We start from the raw sequence: 18,016 nt of genomic DNA, 5'->3' as shown, positions 1-18,016 counted from the left end.
GAGCCAGTGCAGCTCCCGCAGGAGAGGTGTCATATGGGAATGCCTCATCGCCCCCATAATCCCCTGCGTGGCCGTGTTCTGGACCAGCTGGAGCCTCCGGGTGCACCCCAGGGGGAGCCCCATGTAGAGAGCGTTGCAGTAGTCCAGGCGGGAAGTGACAAGTCACAGTCTGAGTGACTGTGCGTAGGGAGTCCCGATCTAGAAATAGGCGCAACTGGCATATCAGGCGAACCTGATAAAAAGCCCCCCTGGCCACGGCCGTCAAATGATCTTCTAAAGACAGCCATGCATCCAGGAGGATGCCCAAGTTATGAGCCCTCTCCGTAGGGGTGAGTGATTCGCCCCCAATAGCCAGCGATGGCGTAAGCTGGCTATATCGGGACGCCGGAAGCCACAGCCACTTGGTCTTGGAGAGGTTGAGTCGGAGCCTGTTTCTCCCCATCCAGGCCCGCACGGCCTCCAGGCACTGGGACATCACTTCAAGGGCATCGTTGGGGTGACCTGGGGTGGAGATGTACAGCTGGGTGTCATCAGCGTACTGATGGAACTCCACCCCGAAGCCACAGATGATCTCACCCAGCGGCTTTACATAAATGTTGAACAGAAGGGGCGAGAGGACCGACCTTTGTGGCACCCCACAAGCAAGGTGCCTCGGGGTCGACCGCTGCCCCCCTGTCAACACAGATTGCGACCGGTCAGAGAGGTAGGAGGAGAACCACCGCAGAATGGTGCCCCCCACCCCCACCCCCGCCAACCGGTGCAACATGATACCATGGTCGATGGTATCAAAAGCCGCTGAGAGGTCTAACAGGACCAGGATAGAGGAGCAACCCCTATCCCGAGCCCTCCAGAGATCATCCACTTATGTTGCCAATATATATATAAAATCTAAACATACTGCAGAATTTGAATTATGGCATTATTACATTTTTTTAATCTATTGAATGATCTTTTCATCTCCCCCTTGTGTTATAAAAATTACGATTGTGAAGAATGATTTCAAATCAGAGCCCTGTGTTCTATTTAACAAATTTATTTGAATTAAGAACTCTATAGATGATACTCTTCATTATGAAGTGAACAAAATGTTTTCAAGGGGTCCATTCTAAATATTGATACAGCCTTACATTTTAAGGGTATATAAAAAATGAAAATGAGGACATATAAATGTTTGAACAGTAACTGAAGTTGGAGGTAAAGGTAAAAACCGTGGAAAAACATATTATTATTTTGATTAATTTAGAATATATTAAGTCCTAATGCTGTTTATTTTTATCTATGCCCTGAAATGTAAGTTCCTAAGAATCATTTTTATAGGCAGTTAATAGCTATATTATAATATGTATTTTGTTGGATTTTTAATTGTAAAGGGAAGAGAAGACTAGTGAATAGTTAAGGATAGAAAGGGACAAATCATGTCTAATTCAAAATAAAAATAAGTGAATGACTCACCATATTTATTCATGCAGATCTTTTTTTTACTATTGACTTTCCAAAGCTATGAGCAAGATTTTATGCTATGCTTCATTTTAATGAGATTTTATCTATTTTTTCTTGCTATTTCCCAAAGGATTTGTTTTTTTTAAAAATGATAGTTTAAATAACCTATGGGGGGGGGGGAAAACAAAGGCAACAAAATCTCCTAAATACATTGCCCAAGTGTCTTTATTATTATAAAGGGGGGGGTAGAAAATAGAGCACTAATTTGAAGTCTCAATAATGAAAAGAGATGAACACTTAATCTCACGTCATCATTTTTAAGTAATGAAAACCTAAAAGCTGTCTCAATTTTATAATGTTTTAATTTTAGATTTAGAATGAATGTTGTGAATTCTTTCTATCATTTATTTTGGCTTGAAAAAAATGTTGCTCCTCATGTAGCATGTTGTATATTTATCTTTAGAAAATGAAATGATTTTGATTCTTCTTTAAATATCAACAGGATAGTGGCATGCATAATTATTTTGTGTTCTTTGTAACATAAAATACTTGAAAGACACTTTTGAACATATTTGCTATATATTGTTTTGAAAATCCAAGGTTGACAAATATTTTGCTGAGTGGGAGTTGTTCCTAGCCAAATTTTGGAAAGGTTGCGATCAGAATGGGAAGATTTATCATTAAAACAGAATGGAAACATATTATACTTGTAGGTAATGTAACATCAACATCTCCCCCTCTCTTCCCCTCAGTGGCGAAATGTAAAATTTGTTACTACCGGTTCTGTGTGCGTGGCTTGGTGGGCTATGTGTAATGTGACTGAGTGGGCGTGGCCAACTTTTTTTTTTAGCTTTTAAAAGCATTTTTTTCTACAACCTCTTTGGCTGAAAAGGTTGTTAAAAACATGCTTTTAAAAGGCTCTGATGATCCCAGCTGAGTTGTCTGATCGTCAGAGGCTTTTGTTTTCTTTTAAAAGCATTTTTTTTGCTTTTAAAAGAAAAAAAAAGCCTCTGATGATCAGGCAACTCAGCTGGGATTGTCAGAGCCTTTTAAAAGCATTTTTTCTACAACCTCTTTGGCTGAAAAAGTGCTTTTAAAAGGCTCTGACAATCCTAGCTGAGCCACGTGATCATCAGAAGCTTTTTTTTTTTTACTTTTAAAAGCATTTTTTCAGCCGAAGAAAAAATGCTTTTAAAAGTTTTTTTTAAAAAAAAGCCTCTGATGATTGCATAGCTCAGGTGGGGGGGGATTTTTGCTACCAGTTCTCCAAACCACCCGCTGCCATCGCTACTGGATTGGGCGATCCGGTCCGAACTGGGAGCATTTCACTCTTGCTTCCTCCCTCCCTCTCTCTCACACACACATAAACACACACACAAATTTCAAAAAAATATTTTGCAAAGTTTTTATTTCATATTTCAAAGTGTAAGGAAATTCTGCTGCAAACACACTGAAGCAGTCACAACTTTCCAAAATTTTGTTGTCTCATGAATGATGATTCCTGGATTTTGGACACATTCTGCAAGTTAGCTGGTTTGAGTCAACTGTGTATTTGGTAAATTCTTTCCCCTCTGAAGTAATCTTGAATAGGCAGCACTTTATTGGCTAAACTTCTTTTTTAAAATGCAAAATATTGAGAATCTCATAATCAAACAAATACATATTTTTCTTCCTAAGGTTTTTTAAAAGAAATGTGAGTAAAATTAATTTAAAAATATATTTTTGCATTTGTCATATTTAATGGGGTTTTACAAATAAATATTTCATTACTGCTATATCACCAAAGCCTTCATATTTGTGTACAATATATGTTTATGTTGCATATGCACATAAACCCACAATGAATGAAAATTATTCACTGATTTTTTTAAAAGACATCTAAAGGCACAAAATGGAGAAATCTGTAGAGAAATATGTCAGTCTTTTAGACTTTTAGAGAAATTGCATCTAGGTCTAACAAAATACATTTACATTGTTACATTTATCTGTTTTTCCATGCAAATCAATGAGAAATAATTTTCAAATTTAACCAGTCATATTTCCAGATAAAATTACTCATGCCTAAAGTGAATTGAATCAAATGACTTTATTTTCTAAGTACTATTTTTTATAGCACCAAACTTTTTCTTATAATCTGAGTGTATTGATATAAATACAAACTAACAGGATAACATAATTGGAAGGAACTTTTGAAGTCTTCTAGTCCAACCTACTGCTCAAGCAGGAAAACCTATATCATTTCAGACAAATGATTGTTCAGTCTCTTGAAAACCTCCAGTGTTGGACCACCCATAACTTCTAGAGGCAAGTTGTTCTACTGATCAATTGTTCTGTCAGGAAATTTCTCTTTTGTTCTAAATTGGTTCTCTCCTTGATTAGTTTTCAACTATTGCTTCTTATCCTGACTTCAGGTGCTTCGGAGCATAGGTTGACCCTCTTTTCTTTGTGGCAGTCCCTTAGATATTGGAATACTGCTATTATATCACTCCTACTCTTTCTTTTCATTAAACTAGACATACCCAGTTCCTGCAACCATTTTTTGTATGTTTTAGCCTCCAGTCTATCAATCATCTTGCTGCTTTTCTCTGCACCCCTTGTAGAGTCTCAACATCTTTTTTATATCATGGTGACCAAATATGCAAAAATGCAATATTCTAGGCATGGTCTTACCAAGACATTATGAAGTGGTATTAACATATTGTGTGATCTTGATTCTATCCTCTGCTAATGCACCCTGGGAGTGTGTTGGCTTTTTTGGTAGGTGCAGCATACTGCTGGTTCATATTTAAGTGATCATTCACTAAGACTCCAATTGCAGACTTGCAGTTGCTACTATTGAGCCAAGGACTATTGAGCCAGCTATTGAGCTAAATTGACAGTCCCTAAAATTATTTTTAATTAACTATCTATCTGATATTATCTATCTATTCTTTCCATTATTTTTTCATGTATTCTGAAGAAAAATAATATGAAATATGTATTTTCCGAAGATATAATAAGATATGAAATTCTTAGGCAATTAACAAAGAGGCAACTAGATTATATTGATTCATCTGTTTTGTTAGATTTAGAAAGGACACCATATATAAGCTTTTAACATATTTTAAGAATGAAATATATGAAAAATAATAGTAAAATAAAAATTTGAATATCCTAAAAATAATTATATTTCTATAAAATTACTATTTTTATTATGCTTGTACATTATGTACTTTGAAAATAAAACACTGGCAAAAGTAACACAAAAAAATCTATTTATTATGGAGTGTTATGGAGAGTCAATAAAGATAAATTTGCCCAGGGCATATAAAGTTCTAAATGTAGCCAGTGGTGGGATTCTGCCAGTTCTAGGCGGTTTGGCCGAACTATTTGTTAAATTGCTGGCTCGCCCTGCCCCTTGCCCCGTCCCTCCACACCACTAGGCAAGGGATGGGCAAGCCAGCAATTTAACAAATGGTTCGGTGTTTTTTTATAATTTTATTGGCCTCGCAGCTGCCGCAGGGCTTCAAAGAGCCGCCCTACAGCTGATCAGTGTTAAAAGAAAAGAAATGAGTAGACCGATGCCTGCAAAAATAAATGGGTAGACCCAGTGGTGGGATTCTACTTCGGTAGAACCGGTTGTTAAGTAGTTAAGTAGTTAAGCCAGTGGTTGCCAAAGTGGGTGGTACCGCCCCCTGGGGTGGTGGTGGAATGCCTTAGGGGGTGGTAAGAGGCAAGGGGGGTGGCAGGAGGGGCTAAATGGCAAGGAGGGTGGCCCCCACCCTTTGCCCTGTGCCTCGCAGCACTTACCTCCTTGCAAGCAAACAGCAAGAAAAAACAGCCCCTTCAGCTTCAGCATCGGTTAATTAGCACAAGTTGATTAGATCGGCATCCCACCTCTAAGATGATCTGCCACGCCCACAGAACCAGTTGTTAAAAAAATTGAATCCCCCCACTGAATATAGCTCTACATAAATTTTCCAAGAATTGAACTTGAGTTGAAGGAGGTTACTCATCTGAGATGGAAATATGAAATAAAATGTTGGCAAACCACTTTTAAGCAAGGGTTTGAATGCAGCAAAAAGTACTGGGAACACCAAATTGACAAAGTTCTTGAAAGTGACCAGGTCAAGATCTTGTGGAACTTTCAAATCCAAACAGACAGACATCAACACGCCTGACATCACTACTGTAGAAAAGAAAAGAAAAGGTCTGGTTCATTGTTATTGTAGTACTAGGTGATGCACAAAACGAAGAGAAACAGCTATAAAACAATAACAATATTACAATCTGCAAATGGAAATTGAGCAATTGTGGAAGACAAAATCAGTGGTTATACCAATAGTAATAGGAGCCCTTGGAGCAATACTTAGAGCCCTTGGAGCAATACACCTAGATACGTGGAAATTTTGAATTCATTAGACCTGATTATCCTGACTGCAAAAAGCCACCCTACTTGGAACTGCCTTTATACTTGGACACTACCTTAAGAGCTCTTAGGTCCTTGGTTAGAACTCGAACTGTTAAGTTTTTACCAGTCTCAGACTGTGAATCAAATTGAAGTTTAAATCAATAACAACAACAACAACAACAACAACAACAACAACATCTCAAAATCCTGCTTTCTGGACCTTTTGAAATCAATTGCACTTTTGAGGCTGAAAATGTAATAGAACAGATAAGTCTTGTGACATTTTAAAATCTTTGAAATATTGTATATACAATTTTTGGAAACATACATACATACACATACATACATACATATATACATGTATATACACATGTATATATGTGTGTATGTATGTATGTATATATACACACACACATACACACACACACACATGAAGGGAAGGGAATATCTACAACTCAGGGTATAGTGATCTCTAAACTTATTTTCTTGCAGTTGTTTTGTTACCCGGTTCAGTAACATCTTCAGTGCTAGAAGGAAATTTTAACAAAGCTATATCTCCAAGATAAAATATGTCCTGCCTAAAATGAATTGAATCAAATGACTCTACTTTCTATATACTAAAATATTAATAAAATCAAAATTTTCCCTGCTCCTTTTTTAGCAATCTGATGATAGAGAATGTTAAATATACAGTGGTTAAATCTTAATATATTTCTTATCCATTTGCATGAGGAAACTGATAGATGCAACAGTTTAAAATATATTTTGATAGAATTTGAAATTGCCATATTTCATAAAAATGAAGACAAATGTGCATATATTTCTGCAATGGAAGTTTTTAGAAATGTTTTAAACACTTACGAATTTAGCTCATTACAGATATAATACAGGTAGTTTAATTTTGAAAATTAACTGACATTACCTTTTTACATTCCATTTCAGTATCTTTTCACATATCCTGAAGAAAATAATATGAAATATATATTTTCTGAAGCTAGACTTCCGAAGGCTTGATCAGTTATCAAACAAGCATAGTTGGTTGTTAGGACCTAGCCTATATTGCTTCATCTCCGGAAAAACAGATACAAAATTCACACTTCTTTAAAATGGAATGACATAGTAAACATAAATATGGAGAAAACAGTGAGGTGTGGTAGACAAGTAGTAAAGGCCTTTTTAATTTACAGGTTCAACAGATTATAATTTATATAAACAGATGTTTTACAGCCTCTGATGTAGTTATTGTTATGAAAAAATTTTTATTGATGAAATTGAGATGCCATGCAAAATTTCCATCTGGAAGAGATTTCCAAAGACACAATATACCCTCAATTCTCAATTTTTAGTTTATAAATGATAAAGGTGTAGTTGTTAACTAAAGATCCCAAAAAATGGTATTGCTAATCTATATTTCATTTTTCATGTTACGTAACTTTTGAGCAATATAAAAATTCTATAAAATCCTGCTTCCTGGATTAACTGCACCATTTAGTGGTATAAATATAATAGAATGGATGAGTCTCCTGATACTTTTAAATATATTAGAAAATTATGAAAATTAACATTTTATTCTTTTTCTCATTCCCAAATGCCATCATGGGATCATGCAGACATTAGTATTGATTAATAAACCTGTTATATACTCTGATTTTTATTTTAGAACAATTATTGGATATTTCAAAAGAGTTTCAGTCTTTCCTATGCTAAAGACTAAATGTCATTATTATTTTGTTTGCTGAAAGTAATTATAATCATTGACATTTACAGCTATAGAGAAACACAAATTATTTTTTTAAAATCTGAGACCCATGAATTATTTATTATAAATACTTGTTATTGTATAATAAATTTATCATGCAGATTTTAGATATTGTATGGAATAGGACATTGAATATTCAGCACCGGGATGAGCGGCAGGGGGTAGGGATTCTGCACCGTGATAGCATTAAACCGGCGGTAATCACAGCACAGGCGTAAGTCCCCTGTCTTCTTCTTCACAGAGAGAACCGGGGCCGAAAGAGGGGAGGATGAAGGCCGGATTTACCCTCGGGCCAGGTTCTTGTCCAAGAAGTCCCGTAGGGCGGGCAACTCAGGCTTGGACATGGAATACAGGCATCCCACAGGCAGTGGCGCGTTGGGCAGCAGATCCACAGGGCAGTCGTAGGGTCGGTGAGTGGGTAATCAGTCCACCTCCTTTTCGCTGAACATGTCGGTGAAGGGCGTCAGTTCAGGAGGCAAGGAGACGGCAGAGGTGGAGACATCCTGGCTGGCACAGGTGTGGCATATGTGGTCAACGCACTGCAGACTCAGGAAAGAGATGGTGTTTCTCGACCATGCCACCTGAGGATCATGGGCCCGAAGCCAGGCCATCCCCAGGACCAATGGAAAATGAAGGTCTGCTGTAACATAGAATTGGATTGCCTCCTCATGTGCCCCAATGGCGAGGTGCAAAGGCTGGGTAGCGAATTTAATGGGCCCCACAATGAGTTCCCGCCCATCGATAGTCTCGACCCTCAACGGAGGGTCCACCGGAACCAAGGGGACCTCAAAATGGGCCACAAAAGCCTGGTCCCTGAAATTCGTCGTGGCCCCTGAGTCCACCAGCGCATGCACCTGAAGCCCCTCTGACCAGTTGGCCAACAAAACCTGGGTGTCCAGAATCAGGTGCTGAGGGGGCCCAGAGTCCACATCCGCTAATTCTGGTGGGGCGTTGATACGTGCCCAGCCTAGGGTTTCCCCTAGACCAGGCCTGCCCCATTTCCCGGCTGGTTATGCTGAGATTCAGGAACAGCATTGAGCGCCCCACTCCGCTTCCTGAGACAAGAGGCGGCAAAATGTCCAGCCTCTCCGCAATAGAGGCACAATCCCCCTTGGTATCTCTGCATCCGCTCCTGGGCTGTCAGGTGAGGTGTGGCCGCTCCCAGCTCCATGGGCTCCTCAGCCGTTGCCACAAAATGCGGGGTGGCCCGGGGCACTGTCAATGTGGGATGCGGGGGTGCAGAAGCTGACAGTGGTTCCTGAAGGTGCCGACGGGCCATCGCCGTTGGAGGCGGGCGTCGATATTCAGGCATTATATCACCAGAGCGTCGAGGGTCTGAGGCACCTCCACCCAAACCAGTTCATCCTGCAGCTCATCTGAGAAGCCATCCTGGAAGGTGTCCATCAGTGCTGCCTCATTCCAAGCAGACTCCTGTCCTAAAAGCTGGAATTCAGCGATATAGTCCTGCAGGGGGCACTTCCCTTGATGGAGGTCCTTAAGGCACCTAGCTGCCGTCTGAGTCCGAAGGGGGTCCTCATACATGACGCGCAGGTGTTGCCAAAAGCCCTGATAGTCCGAGAGCAATGGGCTATTTTGAAGCAATAGGGGCATGGCCCATCGGACGGTAGAGCCAGGAAGGAAGCTAATCATGAATGCCACCTGAGCCCGGTCATCTGGAAAATCCTCTGGTCTCATGGTCATGAATAATTGGCATTGTCCCATGAAGGCCGGGAACATCTCTGGCTGCCCAGAAAACCTATCTGGAATGTTCACTGGGCATTTCTGATGGAGAGGTGGAGTAGGAGGAAGAGGAGGTAGAGGGAGAGCTGCAGGAGCATTCCCCAAAGCAAGTTGGGTGATTAATTGAGCTACTTGTTGCTGCAGAAGCTGATTATCATCTTGCAGCTGCTGTAGCTGCTGCTGCAGCTGTTGGTCCATTTTTGTTAAAAGATGGGTTAAATTTCAGGTGACGGACAAGATGTTCTGTCCCCGTCTCACACACGCACACAAACAGTCAGCCAGGAGTTAAAATAAACTTGCAGACAATAATTTCCTTTGATAACAGAATTGGCAGCAACCCAGTAGCTGCTTGCCGAAAACTTTACTCACAGAGGGAGGTGTTCCTCCTCTGTCAGATAAACCAAAATAAATTCACAAAGCCAAAGAATTGTCAAGTCCATAATGAATCCAAGGAAGGCAGATAACAAAGTTCCAGAGACACAGTATGACTTGCTAGCTGTTCAGTTTTGTCCATCACAAAGCCTGAATGGCCACCACACCCCCTTTTATCCCCTGTGGGGTGTGGTCCAGTGACTCAGCTTAATCTCTGGCACACCTTCTTCTCTGCTGCGTGCGCTTGTCTTTCCGACGCTGGCGGGGATCCAGCCAAGACTTATCTCCATTGCTGTATAACTGCAGCTGCTCGGAGATGCCTGGCTCCTGGCCTATCTCTTCTCCTTCGGAAGACACCTGAGGCATTGCCAGAGAGGAGGGTCCTGGAGAGGGAGGCCTTGCCAAGTCCTCTCCTTCACTTTCGGAGTCTTCTCCCTCCGATAAGATGGGCTTAAGGGTTGGAGTCACAACACTGCCGCTGCTGCCCATCCCCCTTTCCAGGCGCTCTTGGGGCTCCCTCCAAAGAACACTTGGCAACAAGGCTGCCTGGGTCTGCCTCCTTCACCTGGCCTGAATCGCGCCTGGCCCAGTGCTACTACGTGCCCTGAGGTCAGAAAGACCAGCCGCTAACCAGCACTAGGTGAATCCGGTCAGTGAGTGTGAGATGGAGGGAACTGGAGCCTCAGGGTTGCCTTCGACCAGCACTGCCTTTGATTCCCAGGTGGGTGCTCTGGCAGTTCATGGAGCCTACATGAAAATTTTGGCCTCTGGCAGAAAAGGGGCTCCGAAGAGGCTTCGGGGGGGTGTAAATGGCCAGGAGGGAAGATGGCCGGCCCTCCTTCCTTTCGCCTGGAAGAGCAGGAGAGGAGAACTGCACAGCAGCAGTCCAGTGGGGTGTGCATGGCTCCTGGCTTTGCCGCTTTCTTCCTTTGGGTGGGAAGCCCCAAACCAGTCTCGAACCCCCGCTGCATCCCTTCCCTCCCTCCCTCCCTCCCTCCCCTTCCCTTCCCTGCTATGTGTCTCCCCGTCGAGCCCCCAGAGAACATCTGGGTAGGGAGGACGGAGGGGGCTCCTGAGTTTCTTCTGTGGTACGGAGAGCTGCGAAGGCCTGGCCTGAAAAGCTAAGGGCAATGGTGGGGGATGCAGAAGAGGCCGGGCCAAAGACAGAGATAAACAGAGAGAGTGTGGGAGAGAGACATAGAGAAATACAGAGAGACGGGGGGGAGAGACACACACATACAGAGATACACAGAGAGAGGGTGGGAGAGAGAGAGAGAGAGAAAGAGAGAGATACAGAGAGGGTGGGAGAGAGAGAGAGAGACAGAGAGATACAGAGAGAGGGGGAGAGAGAGAGAGTCAGAGAGATACAGAAAGAGGGGGAGAGAGAGACATAGAGAGATACAGAGTGGGGGGAGAGAGACATAGAGAGATACAGACGGGGAGAGAGAAAGACATAGAGAGATACAAAGAGAGAGGGGGAGACAGAGAGGGAGGATTTTGTGGTTCTCATTGTTTTTTAGCAACCGGTTCTCTTCCCTAATCACCAGCTAACTAGGCATGGCTCGGGGGCTGTCACGTGACTGATGAAAGTGAGTGACGTCGAGTTGGCCACACCCACCAAATGTTCGTGGAGAGTTTGGAACTTCAGCCTCACTCTTTTAGCCCAGCGGAAGCACCAGACTGGGCCACAGCAACGCGTGGCCGGGTACAGCTAGTATTGAATAACTATTTTAAAATAATCATGTACATTAATATTGGGATTATATAGATTTGATTAATGTAACAATTGACTGTTGTTATCTATATTAATATGAACCATACCCAGAGGCCACACTATTCATATATTGATGTTGATATATGTTTAAAAATAAAAATCCAATAAACCTTGGAAAAAACAAAAAAAATGACATTTCCTAATATATCACTGAAAATTAGAACTTTGATTTCATTTATATATGAATCACAGCAGGCTATCTTAAGTAAATATGGCATTTTACAGAAGAACTGGTTGATAATATTAGAACAGTAAGGAGTAATAAAAGTGACAATGATGTATAATGTACTCTTGAGAAAGCTAGCAATTCATACCCTGCCAATTATTTTGGTGCAAACTTTCCTATTCATTATCATTTCCTATTGTAAAGGATTACAAATGGTAATATACTGATCATAGACCATGATGGTAAGGAGAGAAACATCACATCCTGTGAAAACACAGAAAAACATGACCTAGACAACACATCCAGAATGAGAAATAGTCTTTATATTCATAAGAGAATTAAAAATAGCTTTGAGGATAATGATAGAAACTGAATCAATGTGTTCCCTGTTACTGTCATTAAATAGTATCAGTAGTAAAGTTACACACATAATCAGCAGTTCCCAAATCTTTGAGAACTCTCAGAGAAGAAACTCAGATGTGTCATTATGCATTCTTAATAATTATACCTCTAGAAGAAGAAAAAGAGGGAAGAAGATTGTTGAAATATTTCCTATTGAATACTGTTTGGAGTGATTCAGACAGTAATTGATCAACATTTAGTAAAGATTATATTAAAACTTGGTTCTCCAAATTAATTAAAAGATTTTGATGTTTTCAATTATGTCTGCTGAAAGTTCAGGGTGATGACTCTTACAGATGTTTAAACAGTATCAAGCTTTATGGCATCATTTTATTATTTTGGGTATAGAGATATTTGAATTTGTTTAATAGCATTTTATAACATTAATTTCATTAGAATACGGAGTACAAAGCAAACACATTTAAAAAAAAAATTAGGTTGGATGAAAACTTTTGGAAGTTGGATTTGAATCCAAGAATATTTCATTGTCAATATGACAGAATTGAGGCTGCTAGCTCCCTCTCTTCCTCTCTCTTTCTTTTTTTTCCTCAACCAGTTTCTTTATTCTTAACTGGCAGATGTCAATTATATATGTTATCATTATTTGTTGAAATGAATTTAATGTACTATAACAAATGTAGGTTTCGAAGCAGAATCGTTATAAGGAAACTTGACATTATCTAACTATTCAGGTTGCTATATTCTGAACCAAGTATCTCTTCCAAATCTTCTTTAAGGACAGCACTTTGTAGAACATGTTCCAATATATCTGAGTGATGGTACAGAGAAAAGCACCTCTGCTTGATCTTCTCAAATAGGAGATTATTATTATGGGCAGTCCTGTATACAGTATGTTGGAAAAGCCCAAGTAAGAAGTGAGTAAAACCTCTGATTTCAGGAAGTGTTCTAACTGGAACACTAGATGGAACAGTGCAAAGGCCCTCCAGGTTATATTTGCCACCTAGTTCTTGAACAGCATTGTAAATCTAGGAAGAACCCCAAGGCAATCAGTCATTTCAATGCAGGGACCAACATGTTCCTTCTCATCCAAATCAAAACACTTCAGGTACTTGAATAGCACTCCAGTGTCCACATATTTCTCCTGTGATCAAAAACAGTTGAGAGCAATCAGCATATAGATGACATTTAATCCCATGTCAATGGATGACATCACACAGGGACTTCATGTGTATGTAAAATAGGAGTGTGTGCGCACGCACGTTTGTATTGAGCTCTGCAGGTCTCCTGCTATCACTTCGTTTACAAGCAAAATATATTTACTTTTCTTTCCCTTTACATAATTATTGGCGTTTATTGAAAAGTAGTGACAATATAAATATTAATATTTTTAGAATTTTACAGAGATTTTTATTATGTTTAAGGAATGAATGAGTGCAATAATAAAGTCAAAGTTTTGTAAAAAAAATTGTTTTGTTTATTTACTGTTTAATTTTGTTTATTTCATGTTTTAAAACCCCTGTCAACCCTGAAGGTGGCTTGGCTGAAGCCATTTGGACCTTCAGTGCTGCCCCACTGGAGCTGAGGGATAGGTAGGGAGGATTCGAGATATCTGGGGTTGTGTAGTCAAAATAAAAGACTTTCTCTTGGGAATCAAAGACGTTCTCACATCTGGAGGAAGGAGGAGTAGTGTTACCAGACCATTAGACAGTGCCTTGATTGGACCATGTGACAATGTTTGGGGTTGAGGGAAAAACTTTTACTTTTAATCAGGGTGGATTTGATTTAAATCGAGTTGATTTAAATCACAATTTAAATCATGATTTAAATCACTAGTAAAAAGGCTTGATTTAAATCAACTCGATTTAAATCATATTTTTTAAAGAGCAACTGTCATCTCTGCTACCCCTTTGACCCACTGTTGACTCACCGATAGTCCCTGTGTTGCAGAATATACAGCCTCATGCTACTAAGCTCCATTTCATGCTGAATAAACTAAATTATTTATGTATCTTAAATAGAAAACTATCTTACGATAGATTTTTACCCCCAAAAGTTTTTTATTAAAATAAATCCGATTTAAATCAAAAAAATCTGATTTAAATTTTAAAAAATCCAATTTAAATCAAAAAAATCTGGGTTTTTTTTTTTTTTTAAATCATTGATTTTTATCCACCCTGCTTTTAATCAGGTGAAAACCATGGGACCCTTCAGAGTCAGTTTTCACCAGATCTGTGCCAATATGATATTCCCAATAAAGCTATTCTTTGGAAAATCCCCCTGCCTTGGAATTTTGCTCAATGTGGAACTATTACTTGGAACCCTGACAACCCCAAAATTCTTTTCAGGGGAATGAGAATGATACTGTAGGAAAATTGATCCTAAAAATTCAGTGGGAACATTATCATTATTATTTCAGGAATGATTATAATTATGATTATTGTGATGGTGATGATTCTGTAATGTTGTTTTCTATTTTTCCTCACTTTGGAATAGAAGTTTTGTGTGCCCAACCTTATCAGAAATTATCCTGCCATGTTTGTTCACATCAACTTAAACAGCTAGAATGATAGTAGCACACGGATTCTTGTAATCAATTTAATATCTGTTAATCCATACCATGAAAAATATTTTGTTTCTGATATTTTTCTCCTTAGCCCTCCTAGTTCTTCAAAGATAATATATAAATTTGTGATTGTGTGATTATATAAAATTTTAGTTCTGTAAATCCATTGTCTACAGTGTCTTCCAGATATATATAAATAAGAAAACATGAAATCACATTAAAACTGTGGAAGTTCTTCTGAGTAGGCCTGGAAATGTAATACACACAGTTCACTGCCTAAATAAATATTATTGCAGCATTTCTTTATTCTTTCCTATCCAGGAAATGATTAGTAGGGGAAAATGAATTGTGAGGGAGGAACAAACAATGTCCCTATTTCCCCTTTGAATGATTTTGAATATAGTCAGAAATCGTATAGGCTATATGATTTCTGAATATATTGTTTCCATGAGAAACACTGGTTCCTCAATTATTATTTTTTTTAAATCAAGGACCTAATTGTTAATATTTATGTTAAATGTTCACAAAGCATAAAAATATGTACAGCTGAAGCTCCTAAAGAGACAGACTGAAAACAGGATGATTATTTTCATTATAACCACAAAACCAAGCCATGGTAAATTTATAAATATTAAAACATTTACAATTGTTCATATATATTTTTGTGCATTCATTTGAACACTAAGCAACACTGAATATAGAAGTAATACTGATTGCCATCAAAATCAATCAAATCTTTATTATGGTCATAGGCCACCATAGGAGGAGTGGAGTACAAACGATCAATTAATTTAATGACCAGGCTCAACTTAACTTACTATGGACATGTTATGAGAAGACCAACTCTCAGGGAAAAGCTGATAAAGATGGGAGAAAAAAAAGAAGACGATGAACCGCAGCAAGGTGGATGAATTTTAGAAGATTTGAAACACCAGATTAGGGATAAACATCATAGAGAAAAGCTATCTATGATTTCTAGGAGTTGAAAAAGATTTAATGGCATATAATTAATCAATCTAGCTGAAAAGCAGCAGCTAGCTCATCCCCCAAAATTGTGATCAGAATTGAGAACAGAGCTAAGGCAACAATAAAAGAAATATAAATTTCCTATTTATTATGGGTCACATTTATAAACATGCTAGGGGTATGCAAGGTCTAACTGCAGGAATTTAACTGTAATGAAATATGACTTGAAGGAAACTGTCCATATGAGATGGGGAAATAAAAAAAAAAAACATTGACTTTATTTCAAAAATATTGCCAAGAGAACTGCAGGGAATGGTCCCATGTTCACCAGGGGTCAGTATTGGCTCAATGGATCATAGCATCATCAGTCTTAGCTTAGATGTGATCAACCACATAAGCAATAAAATAAACTTTTTAATTTAAGCTAAATGTTTGCAATCAGCGGATGGTAATATAAGTTTTATATCAAATGTATATATTTCTTTTCCCTATTAAAATACAAAAATAGTTACATTAGTAACACTTCTTTAAAATTAAATTGACCAAAAAATCTTGAAATTGCAACTTTGATGTTCTTGTTTCTCATGCTGTAGATTAATGGATTCATCATGGGTGGAATAATGGAATACATTATTGTAATTATGAAATCAAGATGGGATGGATGATCAGATATGTGTCTTAGATAAGCAAAGGAACCAGTAAACATAAATATGGAAAAAACAGTGAGATGTGGTAGGCAAGTGGAGAAGGCCTTATTCCTCCCTTGTACAGAAGGGATTCTTAGAACAGCAGTGAGAATCAGTATGTAGGTAGAAATAATGAAGACAAAACAACCAATTGTTAATGAAACACTGAACACTACAACTCCAATTTCAGTTACATATGAATCAGGGCAAGTAATCTTTAGTAAATGTGGAATTTCACAGTAGAATTGGTTGATAATATTAGAGCAGAAAGGAGTAGTAAACATTTCAAAAGTGTGCAATGCAGCATTGAGAAGGCAAGCAGTCCAAACACTTCCAATCATTTTGGCACAAGCTTTCCTGTTCATTATTATTTCATATTGCAAAGGATTGCAAATAGCAACATATCGATCATATGCCATAACTGTAAGAAGGGCAACATCTGAGCCAAAGAAGAATAGAATCAAGAAGACCTGGACAACACAACCAACATATGAAATCTTCCTTATATCCGTAAGAGAATTGAAAACAGCTTTGGGAATAATGTCAGAAACAGAACCAATGTCTTGCACAGCTAAGTTCATCAGGAAGAAATACATTGGGGTGTGTAGGTGGTGATCAGAAACAACAGCAATGATGATGAAAAAGTTCCCTGTTACTGTCATTATGTACAGTATTAGTAATAAAATTATGTACATAGTCTGTAGTTCCCAAATTGTTGAAAATTTCAAAAGGAGAAACCCTGATGTGTTGTTATCCATTTTTCATCATGAACTCCCTAGAAGAAAATGGACAACTGTTATTCCATTCAGGACAATTTAGAGAGATTTTTAAGAGTAACTAAGAAATCATCGTTTAACATATTAACAATTTAAATAGTCTCATCAGTCAATTATCTTCTTTTACAAATCAGTTGTGTCAGTGTTATTTAGCAGCAATCAGGTTATTGCTATATTTTGTCTTAAAATCAGCTATAAATGACAGTTTTGTTCATTTTTAATAGGTATTTAAGAAACTACATTTTTCATAAGTGTCAGCCCTTCCTATCACAATAAGTGAAATAGAAATTTAAAATCTTGTGAAAGAAAATTGTTTAATCAGGCATTATCTTTGAGATATTAATTACTAACAATTTTTATTTGAATCCTGATGTAGTCAATTGAGGCAGTGTTAGACAATTTTGGTTATCATCTCTTTTCTTTCTTTCCTGAATATATCTTGATATTTAATAATCATATTATTGACAGGGTTCCCTCCATTATGATGTGCTGATAAATATACATTGTACAAAGCACAAATAGCTTGAACAGATACATTTTTCACTTTTTAAAAAATCATTTAAAAAAAAAAGATAAAGCAATAAAAATTGGTGAGCCAATTCCAGTTTTCAAATATAAAGTGTATTATACTATCATTTCTAGTGTAACTCTTTCCTGTCCATGAGGGGATTATTATCAACTTGTCCAGAGAATGTTTATGGACAGGATTTTATTTGATTCTTTCTAAAATATATATTTTAAAACCCCCATAATTTTACATTTTTCTTTAAATGGCTTTTGAATTGATTTAAGGACTTACCCTTTGATATTCCTCAAAGAAGTATTTGATGTCCTGCATTTCTCATCCTTACTTTATGATAAAGAAATCAGTGTTTTAAAAATTGCTTATAAAATAAATGTATTTCTTTGACCAAATTAATAATGTGTAATATAATTGAAATCACTTTGAACCAAAATTTATATGAGCAAAGGGATTAAAAGTAATAAGTTCTGCTTAACAACTTAAATTGCATTTGAAAAA

General features: G+C 38.2%; 1 protein-coding gene across 1 annotated transcript; it reads right to left on the bottom strand.

Moving 5' to 3' along the window:
• Window positions 1-16,041: 16,041 nt before the first annotated feature.
• Window positions 16,042-16,977, bottom strand: LOC117668745 (olfactory receptor 14I1-like). Its single transcript, XM_034422806.2, has one exon. The coding sequence runs from the start codon at window positions 16,975-16,977 to the stop codon at window positions 16,042-16,044; it is 936 nt and encodes a 311-aa protein (XP_034278697.2).
• Window positions 16,978-18,016: the final 1,039 nt, after the last annotated feature.

Source organism: Pantherophis guttatus, chromosome 4 (genome assembly GCF_059756535.1).
Source record: "Pantherophis guttatus breed Tessera chromosome 4, ASM5975653v1, whole genome shotgun sequence".
Taxonomy (NCBI): domain Eukaryota; kingdom Metazoa; phylum Chordata; class Lepidosauria; order Squamata; family Colubridae; genus Pantherophis; species Pantherophis guttatus.
The sequence above is the reverse complement of the archived record's forward strand: the minus strand, read 5'-3'. Positions and strand labels throughout refer to the sequence as shown.

Bases quoted from the DNA above. Each gene is read 5' to 3' on its own strand.
- LOC117668745 (XM_034422806.2), bottom strand. From the start codon at position 16,977: ATGGATAACAACACATCAGGGTTTCTCCTTTTGAAATTTTCAACAATT.